General features: G+C 43.6%; 1 protein-coding gene across 5 annotated transcripts in view; it reads left to right on the top strand.

Annotated features, from left to right (window-relative positions):
* The window catches only part of NAV2 (neuron navigator 2), a gene marked incomplete at both ends in the record, with an annotated part of 712,365 nt that overhangs the window by 630,906 nt on the left and 62,802 nt on the right, over nt 1-18,657 (top strand). For all 5 annotated transcript variants that reach the window (XM_084252230.1, XM_084252229.1, XM_084252228.1 and 2 more), the window contains one exon: nt 10,367-10,505. In XM_084252230.1, coding sequence (XP_084108356.1) covers nt 10,367-10,505 — 139 coding nt within the window. The remainder of the gene's footprint in view (nt 1-10,366; nt 10,506-18,657) is intronic.

Raw genomic sequence — 18,657 nt, 5'->3', positions numbered from 1 at the left:
TGTGGTCTCTTTAAGGCTGCTGGGCTGGTGGATGGATCTGTGACTAGCTTTGTGCTTATGCCTGGGGGAAGGAGGGGGTAGGAAGAACCCAAGAACAAGTCAGCTCTGGTAGTGTAGGTGGCCTTGGGGCTGGCCTTGGGCGGTTGGGGCTGTGCCTTAGAGCTCTGGGCTGCCTCCCCAGAAGCTGTATTTATGTAATCCTGGAGGGAGAAGTCTCACAGCCTGCATGCTAATGCTGACCCAGGCTGTTGGCACTAGCTGCTATCTGTGTGCTGGGGGTGGCTGATTAGCTAGGACTGAGCTGCTGTTGGGCTGCAAAGCTGAATTTGGATGTTTGTTTCTTCACCTGAGTTCCTTTCCCCTCCCCATTGTCCCAGAAGGGCTATCTGAAGGGCAGGCCTCTGAAAAACGCAAAGCTTAAGGGGACAGCTGCCTTTGTCAGCTGACCTGAGGTGATTGTGGTTGTTCTGTGTGTTCAGGTTCCCAGACCCCTACCATGTTTTGGAAGCCAAGTGTGTCGGGGTTGGGGTGGGGAGGAGCCATGAGCCTATTGGGATTCCACATCCCCCTCACCTGCTCTAGACCTAAGGTAGCCAGCCAATGCCCTGTCTGGAATTTGTCCTTCCCCCTTCACTTTTATTTTTAACTGCTTAGGGATGTATTAAGAATAATTTGATTACGGTCTCACTCATAGCAGGAATTTAGAAAACCTAAATAAGGGACCAGGAAAAAGACTAATTAATACAAAGTAAAAAATCAAAATCAACAAGCAACTATAAACCAGAGACACACCACAGGGGAGTGGGGGAGGGGAGAGGAAGGACTAGGGTCAAAATAAGGGGGGGGTACAATTGTATGGGGAATATAACCAAAATGATAATGCATACATTGTGCAAAAATGAAAATGATGTAAGAATTATATAAGATAAAATATTAATTAAAAAAAGAAAAGTAAACAAACATTGAAGTAAACCAAAAAAAAAAAAAAAAGAATAATTTGATTAATTAAAATATGCCCTGTAGAGCCAGTGGGACTTCTGTGTTCTTATGACAGTGATCTATTTAAAAGTATCTTTTCCTCTGCTCTTTAGTTAACGTTAAGAAGAGCCTGGGTTTCTGAGGAGGGCAGATCTAGGTTCAAATTCAGCTCTACCTCTTAGCTCTGAATCCTTTGGCAGGTCACCCAAGCCTCTGGAAGCCTCAGTTGCCTCATCTATGAAAAGGGAACATGAATAGCTTCTGCTTTTCAGGGAAATAAAGAGTTGTGGGATATACACCCCACAAGAGGCTGTGGGGCATGTAAAGCACTTAGCAGGGTCCCTCAAGAGCTATGTGTTAGCTGTCATTTTCATTAGCTGTAATATGCCAAAGTCCATTAATGTATGGGGTCCATGTATCTACTGATAATCAGAACATCAGTGTGGGTTTGTGGGGATCCTTGGCAAAAGCCAGCCAGCACTGGACCAGTGTCAGCAGCCCTCTCTGGAGGAGGTTTGGAGGAGGGGAGGGCTTTGTGCAGCTGAGGTCAGCAGACACTCTGGTGCCTATTGTAACAATGGGGGTCTCAGGCATCCAGGCGAGAGCTCTGGGGTTTCTAACCCAAAGGAGCCCCTGGAGCCAAAGGGAGGAATTTCTCGCTTACTCAGGGGACCACCTACTTGCTGGAGGGGTGAGTTACCAATATGGGACAAAGGTGCTGTGGAATGAAACTCAATCCCAGGGCATTCTGAGTGCTGCTAAATCCCCTTAGAATCCCCTTTAGGGGTTCGAGTTTCCTTTCCTCCACCCCAGTGATTCCCCTTGCACCTGGCACCATCTGTAGAAGCTGCTGATCCCCTGGGACTGTCCGTTTATGGCAGCAACAAGAAGTTCTTGCACGAGAACTTTATCTATTTTATAACGTGGGCCTCCATCTCCTTCCCGCAGTCCTGGCAGGCTCCCTGGGTCCTGGATGGAAGCTGACACAAGGTGATTATCCCCTGTGTGCCTGGAGATCTGATATGTCCCCCACAAAATGCTTACAAGGGCTGGGTGTCATTAGCACTCTAGCACACAGGAGGAAACCTGGGTCTCCCGGAGGCACAGACACTGACAAAGTAAATGACAGAGCCGGGGTTCAGACACAAATCTATTGTACTCTAGTCTGCAGAGCTTTTGCTGCCTCCATGAGGAACCTCCAGGGATAAGTGGTGCCCTGGTCACTGCCAGCTGACTGCATTTGTGGAATCCATGTCTATTCTGTCCTTGCTTTAATTCCAGCTGAGGTTCTGGGACATTTGGGTGCAGAATGCTCCAGACCTATGAACCATGGCAGTTGATTCTAGAAGAGAAGCAGGGAGAGAGGTGGCTCTCTTGTGGTTGTATTCGAGCAACTGTTGCACTTTTGCTGTAGGGAACTTGGAAATCCTCCTAATACACATGATAGGTATTCTTTCAGATGTGTCAACTGAATAGGTCACATGGTTGAAGGCTCTTGATCTGTTTGAATCCCAGTTTCAACTTGGCTGGGTTGTACGACCTTAGAGCCCCTCTTTTCCAAGCCTCAGTTGTCTCCTGTCTAGTCTGGGTATGGTATTTATCTGTCTTATGGTACCTAGGAGAAAATGCAGGTAACAGAAGCTGACACATAAGTAAGCTGTCTGTCTAGAGTATCATTATCTTTTTTTCATAGAGTTGTGAGGATTAATTGAAATAATGCAAGTAATATAATTAGCCTGGGGTCTGGCACAACTTTCCACTTCAAGTTGGCAATGATTTCAATTTCATTCCCAGCTCGACAAAGGAACAAGTCTGCAGGAGTCCTGTCGCATTCTTTGAAGGTGGATTTTCTTAATATGTCCCAGGGGTGATTAGAGATGATGCTCTTGAGAAAGCCTCCTGGGGAGGAAATAGTTAACATACCTGTCTGGTGGGAAATGTAGATAGCCAAACCCTTTTCCTTCCCCAGGGGTTACTGCTAAGCCTGCAGTTGGGCTTGCTCACTCATCCACACCAAAGGATCTCATTCTGCTTGGGCCCTGAGGTTTCACAGGAACAATTGCCTTAAACAATAGCCAGAAAACAAGTTCCACCAGTCTGGGCTTTTGCAACTGAACACAGCTGTCTGGTGGGGGCACAGCACTGCGTCAGTGGGCTCTGCTGTGATTCTGGAGCAGAACTGGAAAAGTGGGCAGGTAAGCCTGGGCACAGCTCTTTGTGTCCCTGCCGCAGGAGTTCACACACCAGGAAAAGAGGCAGAAAGAAGGGCAGGGGCCTGCCTAGACTGTTTCTGGGTTTGGTAAGGGCCTTTTAGAAGTAGACCAAGTCTGGATTTGGGGTATGTGGGTTAGAATCCATTGCTTTGTAAAGATTGCTTTGCAGAACTACAGTCTCTGCTAACCTGCAGTGGTTTATTAGTGAGCAGAGAATGAGTATCTATTCGCAACCTGATCTTTACATCATTTCACATGTCTGTCCTGTGAATAAACAACATTTACTCGCTCCTCTTGAAAAGTGTAACGGCCTCCCAGATCCTTCAGTAACTCCTCATATCTTGCAGTCTTTTGCTTAAAGTTGGGATTCCTCATGCCTGGATATGTAAAAGCTAGTGGAAAAATCTGTTTAATCATCTCTCTAACCTTAGAGTCCTGTTTTGCCTTTCGACTTCAGAGGAGATGAAGTTGTAAATATGGTATCGGACCTCCCCCATGGCTCAGCGGGTTGAGCACCGTGCTGTGAAGCTGTCCGCAGCCTCTGCAGCTCAGGTTCAATTTCCTGCCGGCCAGGGAGAAACCCACATGGCATGGCAGACCTCTCCTGCCTCACCCACTGCTCTCCTCAGCAGTGTCTTTGGTCTGTCTGCCTGTTCTGCTCCCCGCTCTGTCCCTGGTTAATTCTCTCACCCTCCTATACCTCTGATCTGTACCCCAGTTCTGGTATAAATAAATAAATCTTTTTAAAAAATTAAAATAAATATGGTATCATATTAATTTTGGACCATTATGGATTCCTGCTGCATCTAGTTATTCCCCAGAAGAGCTCAATATTAAAAATTTGTCCAAATTATAGGTGGTTTCTCTGGGGCCCTGGTGAAGGCAGCCTTCCCACCTCGGTCTCTGGAATGCTCCCTCCCCACTTTAGTAAGAAAAGCAGGGAGTGTAAGACACTGAAATAATTTATGATTCTTTCATCTGCATTTTTCATAACAGATAACTTGTGTTTGGGCTGTTAGAATTGTGTTTTAAGCTCTCTGAGTGGCATTTGAATTCCTGACACAGTGATGTCAGCATCTCCTGTAAGACTCTGAAACTGTATCTCCTGGTTTTACGGGCCTTTCCATTTCTGAAAGGATTTTCTGGTCACTTTTGGAGAGCCATTTCTTTTCACATCTTTATTGCTCCAAAAATTAGTCGGCACACAGTAGAGGTTGTGAATGCCTTGGTTCTAGTTAAAATGCTATGTCTTGGCCAAGATGGGGGTCTCCTTAATATACTTGGTTGCCATCAGTAGATGGAATTGTGTTGTGATTAGCAGACAGATTTCAAAGCTGATCTTTGTGTGCTCTGATGAGCTGAAAGTCTGCATGGAGCCTTAGACCTTGTTTGAATCCCTTCCTTCTAATCAGCTCTGGGCCCTGAAGCCTCTGTTTCAGCCAGTGGAAAATAGGACTAGAACAATACATGTAATGTGCCTAGTACAGTGTCTGGCATTCAATACATTGTCAGTGGTAACTATAAATATTAGGTAACATTGCATCTTATTCCCCTGTGGATAAATTGCATGGTCTAGTATAGACTCTAATATGAATTGAGTCATAGTGCTGCTATATAAGGGATTTGCAAACTCAGATTGTAGGGCCAAGCAAGTAGCATATATGGTAAAAAGGCTCGGATGGGGATCATGCCAAACGAGAGAGCACATTTTGTCTCGCGAGAATGGTTATTACTCGGAGGTAGATAATTTCTTTCATTACAAGTATTTAAAAGATTCTGTGTGGAATTAAAAAAAAATAATCTGAAGGGGGAAATCAGCATTAAAGAAGTTCAAAGACTAGGACGTGCAGTTAGTTTACCTGTTTAGCAGCTTTTACTAAGTGGGAGGAGATACCCTGAGACCAGTGCAGACCGTTAATGTGCCTGTTAGCCTTTGTGAAAACTTTTCTCTGAGTTTCAACTCACAGGAAATAATAAGCCACCTTTGGGATGACTTTGACCAAGTCATTCATTATATAGGGAACTGGGCCCTAGATAGAAAGTGATGTGTGAACTCTCACATGAAGTATTGCCGGAGAGACTGGAGTCAGGACTTGGCTCTCCTGGCTCCTTGCCTTTGCCACTTTCATACCATGAAGGAGACAGCAGCACAGCAGTGTCGTTGCACCTGGGCTTTGCCACGCTGCCAGATTATGGCCACTTGGCTGGTGTCTTGAAGATAGTAGAAATGATGTTGGGAACCAGTACAGTTTCTCCTTGGCACCCTTTGTTCATCTTTCTTATGATTTCCTTTGCATGTGAGCTTTGTGTTTTGTCTTCACATTTCCTGGCTTTGTGATCAAGGAAAAGGATAATTCTAAATCACTATTGTAGCCCACTGCCTTGTACAGTGCCTGGTGCATAAAGGAAACTGGCTGACTGGATGGGTGAACAAATGAATGCAAGACTTAGGTCCCCAAAATATCGAGTTTAGGAGTTTTGAAGAAACATGGCAAATGTTTGATGGAATGCCTTCCATCCATCCTAAACATGGGGAAGGCTAAAAGTAGGTAAGTGTCATTTTTAAATCCAATCACTTATAGCTTGAGTTGTGCCATTATCCGATAGACAAGGGAGAATGTCTCATCCAGTAGAAGAAAGGTACATGCTGTGATATGCACAGGAAATGCTGCTGCTTTTGTGTTAATGGTTCTGAGGAATCAGTGAAGCATCTTCTTGCCATTTTTTGAGATGTCTCAGCCATAAAATTTGTAGGGCATATCTGTGATGTGCTGTCTCTAACTTTAAAAATCTCTATATACAGGGAAACCAGTCAAACCCTGCATCCGGTATCCCTTTGAGCTTCCCATTGTAGAGCCTGAGTTTTTCCCTGCTTGTTTTCTAAGGTTGTAGAACACAGTGCTCTTTCTACTAAGATTTTCAGAGCAGTTGGGAAGTCTTAAAATGTAGAGTGAAGTGAAGGAGAAAACAGTGGAGATGTGCTTTTGGGTACATTTGCTCACTTGATCATCTATGTAAAAGTTGTACATTCAGTCACAGAATGAAATGTTTTAGTATCCATCTTTCTGAGGAGAGCTTTTGTGCTCCACTTATTGAAGCTTTAATTCTTACAAACCTCATCTGTAAATCATTTTTTAATAAATTAAGATTATTTCCAATTATTATTTGATTCAACAGTTAGTACTGTTTGCAAACTTGGGTTATTGTGTTTCCTTAAATACTTCAGACTGCCTTCATCATTTTAACATTGCCTGATTTCCACCATCTCTTCAAATGTCTGGCAGAGTAGGCTTACCAGCCTAACAGGCAAAACCTTTCTAAGCACTTAAACAACTCTTGTAGATCAAAGAAATTAAAGTTACAAATGTCATAAATTATCTTGCACACTCCAGTTCTTTTTACAGTCTGAATCAAATGCTTAAATCTTAATAATCTGAAGTCAGAAGTCAGTACTCAGATTAAAATAGAAATCACAAGACCTTTTTCAGATCTAATAGGCCATATGTTCTTTTAGGTATTATAAATATACAGATTTAAACTAACGATCACAAACTTTGATCCTAAGCTTAAGTATTAGTATTTTACTTCACCCCTTCATCTCTTTAAATCTTTCCCAGGATTTAAAGTCATTTCTTCCCAACTACTGGTGGTCAGTTCATCCCTTCAGGTGGGCTCTTGACTATTAGATAGTTTTTCCTAGTCAGTTGCAAGATCAGGACTCAGGAATGGTCAGCTCATATTCCAGAATGACTGCTTCAGAGTTCTTGCTGAACATAATCTAGTTTTTCCTGGTACGTCACCCAGTCCCTCAAGCCTCTTAGCTGGAACTTCATCTCACCACATAGGAGGCATAAATCCTCTGGGTTTCTTTGAGTTTCAATCGTAATCAGTTGGCGTGACGACCCTCAACGTGCACCTCCTGACATGGGTCAGTGGACTTTCGAGCCCTATCCAGGCAGTACCTGGTTTCCTTTGCCACTCAGTTGCCTTCAGCTAATGTCCTGACTGCCTGAGTGAATTCTGCATGTTTTCACATTTTTGCTGTGTGACTCAGTCATTCGCATGTCCAGAGTCTTTTTACAAACAAATTGTTGCCATTAGTTAGCACGAGTATACCAAGTGACCAAAACCCAAACAAACAAGTTTTGAGCAAAAGAAAGGAGTTTATGGTTTTCAGAGGCCGGTCCCCTGGGAGTGCTTCCCGCATTAGGTGTGGCTGGATCTGCTCTCCAGCCACATCATCTCCCTCCATGCAAGGGAGAAGGGTAGGCGTCCTTCTCCTGCTCGGGCAGCTGAGAAAGAAGTGCCCGCTGGCCCCTCCAGGCCTCACTTGCATTTTTCAGTGTCATGTTTCATTCTTCTCAGCACCTCCTGTGTGATCTTATAAGTCTGGGGGGTGCAATTATCGGCAAGGCTAAAGAGATCTTCTCAGATCACAACCACCAAGTATCTCTAAGAGGCAGACAAAAGAACTAGCTTGCCCAGGACCCTTTATCAGGGAGGTATTGTTAACACAAAGCATGGCGTGGAGCTTGTTTGCCTTTGAATATATCTTGGAACTCAACTGACCTCATCTCGGTTACTCATAATTATTTTCCCCTGAATTTGGGGGCAAAGTGATGATATGTCTAGATAGACTTGCCGGTGCCCCACAGTATCCAGAACAGCAGTGAAGGCGACAGGAACAGTTTTCTGAGTTTGGGTACAAGTTGGGTGATCCCAAGACCCTTTACTCAACTCAGCATGACACTGCCTCACAGCCTCCCTTTTGGTTTCTTCACTCCCACTCTCATGGGGACTATGTCCCTGGCGTCTCCATTTCTAGGCCAACTCTGTGGGCCAAATGCCTTCCTGTAAGCTCAGGGCAATCCGAGATGCTTCAGACACTGAAGGATTATGTGCACAATAAGTGCCACATGCCCCTCTGGAATAATATCTTGGTGTTGAAAGGCCACAAGGGAAGAGGGAGTATAATTTCAAAGCAAAAAATCTGGGGCTGGGATTCACAGGCATGTGTTACCAGCTTCCCTCTCCCCACCACCACACTCCTCTGTCAGTCTTCTTTCTTTTTCATTGGATTAGAGGAAAATTCAGACACATTCATTTCTGAACCCTGGAGTGCAGATGCAATTAAAGACTCATAGAATATTCTTCTAATCACAAGAGCACATTTGAGTCCTTTTCCATCGGTTATGTCGTGCTTTCCCCAGTAGACCTTTCTATGGGTGTCAGTAGAGGTGGTATCACTCATGTGTCACCACCTATAAGGAAACTGAGGCACGAACATTGTGACTTCTCCAAGGGGCCTGGGCTTAGAATCTACCACTGGCAGTGAAGTTGCTCCAGAACTTGCTCTGTCTCCCCTGCACATGGCTTTTGGCAGGAGGCTTTTACCAAGCACACAATTTGCGCCTGGAGAGGAGGGGACTGGTGACTGGGCCCCCAGAGTGAGTCTGATCTTGCTGCTGCATCCCTCTGCAATTGGGGCTGGGAAGAAGTGGGCTTTGCAGCCAGCTAGGGTTTCAGCCCCAGCCCTGCCATGCACTTGCAGAGTGACCTTGGATGACAGTTCTCACAGACGTTTTCCCCATTAAGAATCCAGGGTCAGCCACCTGTGAGTGAACAGGAGTGTTGGTGAGAATGCTTGAAAACATCGAGTAGTTAATGCGTGGCCAGTGCTCAGCAAATGGCCAGTTTTGAAAGGCAACGTGACATACGCTCAAAGGAACCTACATGCTGAAATTATACATTCTGCATTTTAAACCCAGTTTCAGAATAGACTGTAAGATCCCAGCTTTAATGCCTTCATTTTAAAATGGGAGAATAGGGCCTCCCTGGTGGCACAAGGGGTTAAGCACAGCACTATGAAGCAATCCACAGCCTCTGCAGCACGAGTACGATCCCCAGCCAGGGAGGTGACCCACATGGCGCAGCAGACCTCTCCTGTCTCGCCTGCTACTCCCCTCAGCAGTGTTTAGTCAAGCCACCTGTTCTGTTCCCCACTCTGTTTCTGGTGAATCCTCTCACCCTCCCACACCTCTGGCCTATACCCCAGTTCTTGTATGCATAAATAAATAAATAAAATTTTAAAAAAATGGGAGAATAGTTCCTTGCATGTGTGACATAGGATTGGAGAAATATGTAATATTTAAAGTACCTAGCACAGTACCTGACTCACGATGGGCATATAGTTGCTGTCACTCAGCAGGCTTCTGCATATATTTGGAAGACATGAGAGACCTTCACATAGGTAATAGCTAGAACTGTAACAGAGTGTATAGAAGCCAATAAAAATGGTACAAGAGGATCTGATTTATGTTTTGGAAAGATCGTTCTGGATTCTGTGGGGAGAATGTGTTGTTAGGGAGCAGAAGTGGATATTAGGGAACAGAATCTGGTCTATTGGCAGGAACCGAGGCAGAGTTGCTTGAACTGCACAGCCGTGGTGGAGGTTGTACACATGTGGACATATTTTGCAGATAGAGCTGGGAGGACCAAATGGGTTGAGGTCTTGTTGGTGTGGGAGGTGAGACTTGGCAAGAAGGAGAATAGAATCAAGACTCATGCTTGGAGATTTGACTTAAACCAAGAAATGGAGGTGTCTAAATGGATCTGAGGGTTGGGTTAGGAAATGAACACCTCTATTTTAGATATATCCTGGGATATTATTCTATTTAGAGCTTCCAGTAGAGTTGAGAGGTTTCTGCTGACTTTTGTGCTTTCCTTCCCCTTAGCATTTTATTCCAGGAGTGGAGTCCAGAGAATTTGTGCCACTTTCTCCCATTCTGGCCCACAGGGGAGGGTGGTACAGGTGACTCTTTCTCTATACCCCTCTAGTGTCCAGACCCATTGCACCTGTTCTGCTGCCAGGCCCAAGATATGACAGTCGGCTTTTATAAAGTTCCAAGATGAAGCTGAGGAGGTGGTAGGGAGAAGGATATGTCTTGAGCCTCCTCTGCTCAGGGAAGTACCCACCCTTTGGAGGAAAGTGGTGTCAGCCACCTTCCCTGGCTGGATGCATGGCACCCTGAAATGAGTCATGTCAAAGGCAAAAGAGCTTTGTCTGGGACTTTATGACACAGGGGATTCAGGGGACAGTGTGCATTTGTCTGGGTTGTCAGCCAGAGCTGACGTAGCGTGAGGTTTTGGTGACCAGGGTGTGTTTGTCTTGGCAGCTGGGATGACAGCAGCTCCGTGAGCAGCGGGATCAGCGACACCATAGACAACCTCAGCACTGATGACATCAACACGAGCTCCTCCATCAGCTCCTATGCCAACACGCCTGCCTCCTCCCGAAAAAACCTGGATGTGCAGGTAAGGAACTCTGGGCCCCACCAGCCTCCAGAATCAGGGAGCTGGAGATTGTTGGGTGAGGGGACAACTTGGAGTGAACAGAATCCTCAGGTCAGTGGCCTTGAGCTTCCTACCTGTGCTCTCACTTTCCAGATTCTGGCCTCTATCTCCAAGGAGAGAGAGTCAGGCAGTAGGGTGCTAGAAACAGGAGTGGGGGACAAAGATTGACAATCCTGAATTAGAAGGCCAGAATGTCCTGACCAGAGGTTGGGAACCATCACGCTGGAGGTCACACCTTCCTGTGACCCACAGTACTTCAGTCCCCCCCTCATTAGTGGTTTCAGTTTCTACAGGTTAAGTTATTGGAAGCCTGTGGGGGTCCAAAAATGATTACTTACACTAAGATATTTTGAGAAAGAGAGACCACATGCAAGTAACTTTTGTTAGTCTATTGTTTAATTGTTCTATTTTATTAAACTTGTTAGTCTCTTACTGTGCCTCGTTTATAAAGTCAACTTTATCATAAGGAGGTATATATAGGAAAAGACAGTGTACATAGAGTTAGATACTATCCACTGTTTCAGGCCCCCCTGCTGGGGAGTCTTGGTGTATTCCCTGTGGTAAAGGGGGGTCTACTTCATTGTTCTTCTAAACCATATTCCATGTCAGATTTTTTTTAAGTTGTGTTATTTGACATGAAAATGAACTTCTGGTTTCTCAGGAGACATTACTTCATGGATGTGCATTTTCTGCATGAAATAGTCAACAGATATCCAAGTGTCTACCCCCTCAGACAGGACACCCAGGCCCTGAATGCACCTTTCCAGATACCTGCCTGACCCATGGCACTTGAGTATTGTTTTAGATACAGTCGGCCCTTATATTTTCTGTCAAAGTGGTTTCATGGGCACACGTTCATAGACCTTACAACATTCCTTAGTGGTCAGAGGGGTTGGTTCTGGTTAACCCATCTTACCAGTGGAAAAGTTAGGTGCCCAAGTTGGGACTGACCAGCACAAGAACTTGTCACTATGGTGGCACCTGCACATGTGAACAGCAGGCCTTTTCCTTGTGGAGTCCTCCTGCTAGGGAGGCTGCTACCTTGGGTTAACCCTACGAGTGCTGTGGGGGCAGGAGAGAGGGACCTCAGGAAGGGCAGATAGACACTGCCCCCTCCCTGCCTTCTCTTTCCACTTCCTCTCTTACTTATTTCTCACTTGGTACAGACAGGAGCTGTTTGGGAATCTCTGCTTCCAGAGGTATCTTTTCCTTGCAGACAGGGCTAAATAAAGACTGTATCAAAGCGTGGGAGTAATTCTGCCCCACAAATGTGTAAACATTGACTGGCTGGTAGAACAAATTAGCTACTGTTCTAGAATTGCCCTTGACTTCTGAATTTTCACATTAGTCAGAAATTCTCATTGTTGGGGAGTAAGAATAGGTTGTGGTGATTGTTTTGAAAAAATAAACAACCACCCAAATGAAAGAGGCACAAAGATTTGGGGGTTACTGACAATGTTCTGTTCTTGATCTGAGTGGTAGGTAGGCATGTTAATTTTCTAAAACTTGGACGGTTCAGTATACAAATATGATACCACAATTGAAAAGTTTATAAAAGGAGAAAGAAAAAACAAAAAAACGTAAGCCACACTGCCTGCGAGATCACTGTTTAGTCAAGTCAGTGATTGAACACAAGTTAGGAATACCCAGTCTCTACCGCCTACCCCGGGTCAAATATCACCGTATCCACCAGCTTTCCTTTCCTGGTGGACATTAATTTTTTTTTTTTTTTTTTATAAATTTTATTGTTATATTCCCCATACAATTGCAGCCCCCCATTCTGACCCCAATCCCTCCCCTCCCGCCCCCGCCCCCCTAAAAGTGTCTCTGGTTCATAGTTTTTTGTTGATTTTGATTTTCACTTTCTTATAGTTATTCATTTTCCTGGTCCCTTATTTAAGTTTTCTAGATTCCTGCTATGAGTGAGACCATCCGGTATTTTTCTTTTTCTTTTTGGCTTATTTCGCTGAGCATGATCCCTTCCAGCGCCATCCATGTTGCAGCAAATTGCATGTGTTTATCTTTTTTGAATGCTGAGTAATATTCCATGGTATATATGTACCACATCTTCTTGATCCAGTCATCTATTTTTGGGCATTTGGGTTGTTTCCAAAGCTTAGCTATTGTAAACAGTGCTGCTATAAACATAGGGGTGCAGGTGTTCTTAGGAATTGATGTTTCTGTGTCCTTTGGGTAAATACCTAGGAGTGGAATTGCTGGGTCATATGGAAGCTCTATGTTTAGTAGGTCCAGAAATCTCCACACAGCTTTCCACAGTGGTTGGACCAGTTTGCACTCCCACCAACAGTGCAGAAGAGTTCCTTTTTCTCCACACCCTCGCCAACATTTGTTGTTGCTAGTTTTTTTAATATGTGCCATTCTCACTGGTGTAAGATGGTATCTCATGGTAGTTTTGATTTGCATTTCCCTGATGACAAGTGATGTTGAACATTTTTTCATATGCCTGTTGGCCATTTGCATTTCCTCTTCAGAGAAGTTTCTTTTAAGCTCTTCTGCCCATTTTTTGACTGGATTATTTTCTTTGTTGTTGTTGAGACTCATCAGCTCTTTGCAGATTTTTGTGATCAGTCCTTTATCATTAGTGTTGGGTGCAAAAATGTTCTCCCAGTTGGTGGGGTTTCTCTTTGTTTTGGTTATTGTCTCTTTTGCTGTGCAGAAGCTCTTTAATTTGATGTAGTCCCAGCTGTTTATCTTTGCCTTCACTATCACTGCTTTGGGTGATGTGTCTGTAAAGATGTCTTTGATGTGCAAATCACGTAGTGTTTCGCCTATATTTCCTTCTATATATTTTATGGTTTCAGGTCTTATGTCTAGTTCTTTAATCCATTTTGAGTTGATTTTTGTGTATGGTGTGAGGTGGTGGTCAAGCTTCATTCTTTTGCATGTAGCGACCCAGTTTTCCCAGCACCATTTATTGAACAAACTTTCTTTGCTCCAATGCATAGTCTTTGCTCCTTTGTCAAAGATTAGTTGACCATAAACCTGTGGGTTTATTTCTGGATTTTCTATTCGATTCCATTGGTCTGTATGTCTGTTCTTGTTCCAATACCATGCGGTTTTGATGATTATGGCTTTGTAGTATAGTTTGAAGTCTGGGAGTCTGATGCCTCCATTCCCTTCTTTTTTTTTCAGGAGAGCTTTGGCTATTCGGGGTTTTTTGTGATTCCATATGAATTTCATCAATAATTGTTCTATTTCTTTGAAGAATGACATTGAAATTTTGATTGGAATAGCATTGAATCTGTATATTGCTTTTGGAAGAATGGCCATTTTAATAATGTTTATTCTTCCAATCCATGAGCAGGGGATGTCTCTCCATTTCTTTGTGTCTTCTTCTATTTCTTTTAACAGTGTTTTATAGTTTTCTTTGTATAGGTCCTTTACCTCTTTTGTTAGATTTATTCCCAAATATTTGATTTTTTTTGTTTCAATAACAAAAGGGATGGTCTTTTTGATTTCTTCTTCTTCAGATTTATTGTTTGTGTATAGGAAGGCTACTGACTTTTGCGTGTTGATTTTGTATCCTGCCACTTTACTGAACTGATTGATGAGTTGAATTAGCTTTTCTGTGGAGTTTTTGGGGTTCTCTATGTATAATATCATATCGTCTGCAAATAGTGATAGTTTGACTTCTTCTTTTCCTATTTGGATTCCTTGGATGTCTTTCTCTTGTCTTATTGCCCTGGCTAGGACTTCCAGTATTATATTGAAAAGCAATGGTGAGAGTGGACATCCTTGTCTTGTTCCAGATCTTAATGGAATTGCTTTCAGCTTTTCACCATTGAGAATGATACTGGCTGTTGGCTTGTCATAGATGGCCTTTATGATGTTGAGGTATGTTCCTTGTATCCCAAGAATTTCAAGGGCTTTTATCATGAATGGGTGTTGCACTTTGTCGAAAGCTTTCTCAGCATCTATTGATATTATCATATGGTTTTTATATTTCTTTTTGTTGATGTGTTGGATAACGTTGATTGATTTTCGGATGTTAAACCATCCTTGTGCCCCTGGAATGAATCCAACTTGGTCGTGGTGAATTATCTTATGGATACATTGTTGGATTCTGATAGCTAAAATTTTATTGAGGATTTTTGCATCAGTGTTCATTAGGGAGATTGGCCTGTAGTTTTCCTTTTTTGTGTTGTCCTTGTTCGGTTTTGGTATTAGTGTAATGTTGGCTTCATAGAACGTGTTTGGTATTGTCCCTTCCTTCTCAATTTTTTGGAAGAGTTTGTGAAGGATAGGCACTAATTCGTCTCTGAATGTTTGGTAGAATTCATTTGTAAATCCATCAGGTCCTGGGCTTTTGTTTTTGGGGAGGTTTTTGATTACCATTTCAATTTCGCTAATTGTAATTGGTCTGTTTAGGTGTTCTATTTCTTCTTTATCTAGCTTTGGGTGATTGTAGAGTTGTAGGAATTTGTCCATCTCCTCTAGATTGTTAAACTTGTTTCCATATAACTGTTCATAGTAGTTACTGATTATTCTTTTGATTTCTGCTGTGTCCATTGTGATTTCTCCTCTTTCATTGATGATCCTGTTTATTTGTGCTTTCTCCCTTTTTTCCTTTGTGAGCCTGGCTAGGGGTTTGTCTATTTTATTGATTTTTTCAAAGAACCAGCTCTTGGTTTCATTGATCTTTTGGATTGTTTTTTTAGTTTCAATTTCATTTATTTCTGCTTTGGTTTTTATTATTTCTTTTCTTCTACTGGTTTTGGGGTTTTTTTGTTGTTCTTTTTCTAGATCTTTGAGCTTCGAGATTAGGTTGTTTCTTTGCGTTCTTTCTTGTTTCTTGATGTGAGCTTCTATTGCTATATATTTTCCTCTTATTACTGCTTTTGCTGCATCCCATACATTTAGGATATTGGTGTCCTCCTTGTCGTTCAATTCAAAAAATTTTTTAATTTCTTCTTTGATCTCCTCATTAGTCCAATGGTCTTCCAGTAGTGTGGTTTTTAATCTCCATGAGGTAGGAAAGTTCCTTGCCTTCTTTTTATGGTTTATTTCTAGTTTGATGCCTTCATGGTCAGAAAAGATGGTTGATATGATTTCAATCTTGGTGTATCTGTTGATGTTTGTCTTGTGCCCCAGTATGTGATCGATCCTGGAGAATGATCCGTGTGCGCTTGAGAAAAATGTGTACTCCATTTTTTGGGGGTTTAGTGTTCTATAGATGTCTGTTAAGCCCAATTGCTCTAGGTCTTTATTTAGAGCTTTGGTTTCTTTACTTATTTTTTGTCTTGTTGATCTATCCATTGTTGATAGTGGTGTGTTGAAATCTCCCACTACGTATGTGTTTTCTCTGATGTCTGTTTTCAGAGAGGACAACAGTTGTCTGATATATTTTGGTGCTCCTTCGTTTGGTGAGTATATGTTAATGAGTGTTATTTCTTCTTGAAGTATTGTCCCCTTGATCATAATGTAGTGACCATTGGGGTCTCTTTTTATCTTTTTGAGTTTGAAATCTGTTTTATCTGATATAAGTATAGCTGTTCCTGCTTTCTTTTTTGGTCCATTTGCTTGTAGGATTGTTTTCCATCCTTTAACTTTGAGCCTATTTTTATCTTTTGAAGCTAAATGTGTTTCCTGGAGACAGCAAAAGGTTGGGTTTTGTTTCTTAATCCAGGCTGCAATTCTGTGTCTTTTTATTGAAGAGTTTAGTCCATTTACATTTAGAGTTAATATTGATATTGGACATTAATTTTTTTTTTCCTTTTCCCTTTCTGATTTCAAGGTAATAGTAAAAACTAAGCTAAACTGTCCTTAGATTATAAGGTAGGGATCCAAAGGGGCTAGGGATAGGGTGGGGAGAGGGGCTGCTTGGGACTGGAAGGAAGCCAGAAACTCAATAGTGTTCTCTTATGCTTTTGTGTGAGGTAGGAGCAGGCTTGCTCCCAAGATGCACATGAGCCACAGAACAAGACACTATTTCAGAGGAATCTCCTTGTCTTTATCCCCTTTCCACAAAGCTGGAGGTAGAATCTGTACTCCACATTGCTAGAGAGCAAACATCTAGAATTTACAAATGATCTCCTATCTGATACACTTTCCCTTTGTTAACAGCCAGGCCCCCTCCTCTGACCAGCTCTTGCTTTCCCCTAACAAATGTCACATCAGAAAAGCTTCAAGAATAGGACCCAACTTGTCTTTTGCTTGAGATCAGAAAGTTCATTGCAAGAGATAGAAAGGATTTCATATTCCCTGGGCTGGTTTCTGCTATAAAAATACCTGAGTTTAAAATATTTAACTACAGGGCCTCCCCTGGTGGCACAGCGGTTGAGCACTGGGCTGTGAAGCTGCCCGCAGCTTCTGCAGCGCTGGTTTGATCCCCAGCCGCTGGGCGAGGGTCCCACATGGCGCGCAGACCTCTCCTGCCGCCCACTGCTCCCCTCAGCTGTGTATTTCATCAGTCTGCCTGTTGTGTTCCCCGTTCTGGCTCTGGTGAATTCTCTCACCCTCCCATGCTTCTGACTGTACCCAGTGCTTCTATAAATAAATAAATAATTTTTTAAAAAAAAATTAACTACAAATGAAGAAAGTAGATTTTGAAATAAAATAAATGCAGGCGTATACCAGTAGTTACGAAGATTCCTGTTGAGACGGCTTCTTTCAATTTTAGTGGCGTCCTTTGTTCCTGTCCAGGGAGCATCTCCAAATATTTGAATCAGCATAACCCGCAGCCTCCTCCCTCCTCCCTGCACTACTCAGGAATGCTAAGGGCCATTCCTTCTCTCTGAGCAGCGTCAGGCAGTGGGCAGATGAGCACTGCCCATCTTCCCTGGGGCTTGTTGAGGTTCCCCGTCACATACTAGTTTCCCCTGGACACACGGGCAGCCCCTTGCGTCCCAGGCAAGGCAAGAAGAAGCGACTCAGCACGTCCACTGAGCAGCCAGGTTGAGGACAGTTTGCCTACCTAGGTTGTCATCTTTGGAGCCACTGAGAGGCAGTTGAAAGGAAATCCATCTAAGGGACTGGCAACTAATTGTCTGGAAAGCCTAAGGAGCAACAGCCTCATTTAGCTGCTTGACAGAGGAGGAGGTGCCTGAGAGAGGAGCTATCCCAGGAGGTGCCAGTCCCCTGTCCTGAGTGACTGCTCTCCGCAAGTATGTCCAGGAGCACGGAGGCTGCCCAAGAGCACAGGGGTCCAGGCAGCCAGCACAGGGACTCCAAACCCACTGCCTCTCAGCACCCTAGACAGAGAATCCGCCAGCTGAACTCTGACTGACTTCGCACAGGAGAGAAGGCTGGGGAGCTCGCTGGACAGCCAAGCCAGCTTGGGGTATCAGAGAGAAGGTATGAATTTTGAAGGCAGCGTTGAGCACCTTGCTCTGTGACATCTTGGGATAAACTAATCAAACTCGCCAAACCTCACCTCCTCGTACATCAGATCTCAGTACTTAGAACTATATTTTTTTTTCTTAAGATTTATTTATTTATTTATACAAGCACTGGGTATAGTCAGAAGCGCGGGAGGGTGAGAGAATTCACCAGAGCCAGAGCGGGGAGCAGAACAGGCAGACGGACGAAGTACACTGCTGAGGGGAGCAGCGGGTGCGGCAGGAGAGGTCTGCGTGCCGTGTGGGACCCTCACCGGCGGCTGGGGATCGAACCGGCACTGCAGAAGTTGTGGGCAGCTTCGCAGCCCAGCTTTCAACTGCTGAGCCACCAGAGGAGGCTCTACTTAGAACTATCTTGAAGGGTGAGAGTAAGGGTGACGCAGAACTTGATCTGAACGTGCACTGTCGGTGCCTAGTTTCTGTCAGAGATAGCTAAGTCTTTCTTGCCTAATTTCCCTTGGCTTTTCTCCTTCCTCCATTCATGTCATAATTGTGTTCCTAATATGTTTTGTTTAAAGTTTCAAAGCAATTCACTGTATGTTGCAGCATTTTATTTTTAGTACCATGTGTTGGTGGCAGAGGACTTTAACAAACACATCTCTCCCCCCACACTCATCTCTCCATTCATTCCTTGGTTGTTTAATATTCCCTCCCAGTTCTGGGTTCTGTGGACTCTCCACTATGTAGAAGTTTCCATCTCATGTGCCGATGTACAAGAAACATGCCAAGATTCCTCTCCTTTTTACAGCCATTGA

The sequence above is a fragment of the Talpa europaea genome (assembly GCF_964194135.1).
Source record: "Talpa europaea genome assembly, chromosome: 1".
Taxonomy (NCBI): Eukaryota; Metazoa; Chordata; class Mammalia; order Eulipotyphla; family Talpidae; genus Talpa; species Talpa europaea.
Note: the sequence above shows the minus strand (reverse complement) of the source record. Positions and strands in the feature narration are given on the sequence as shown.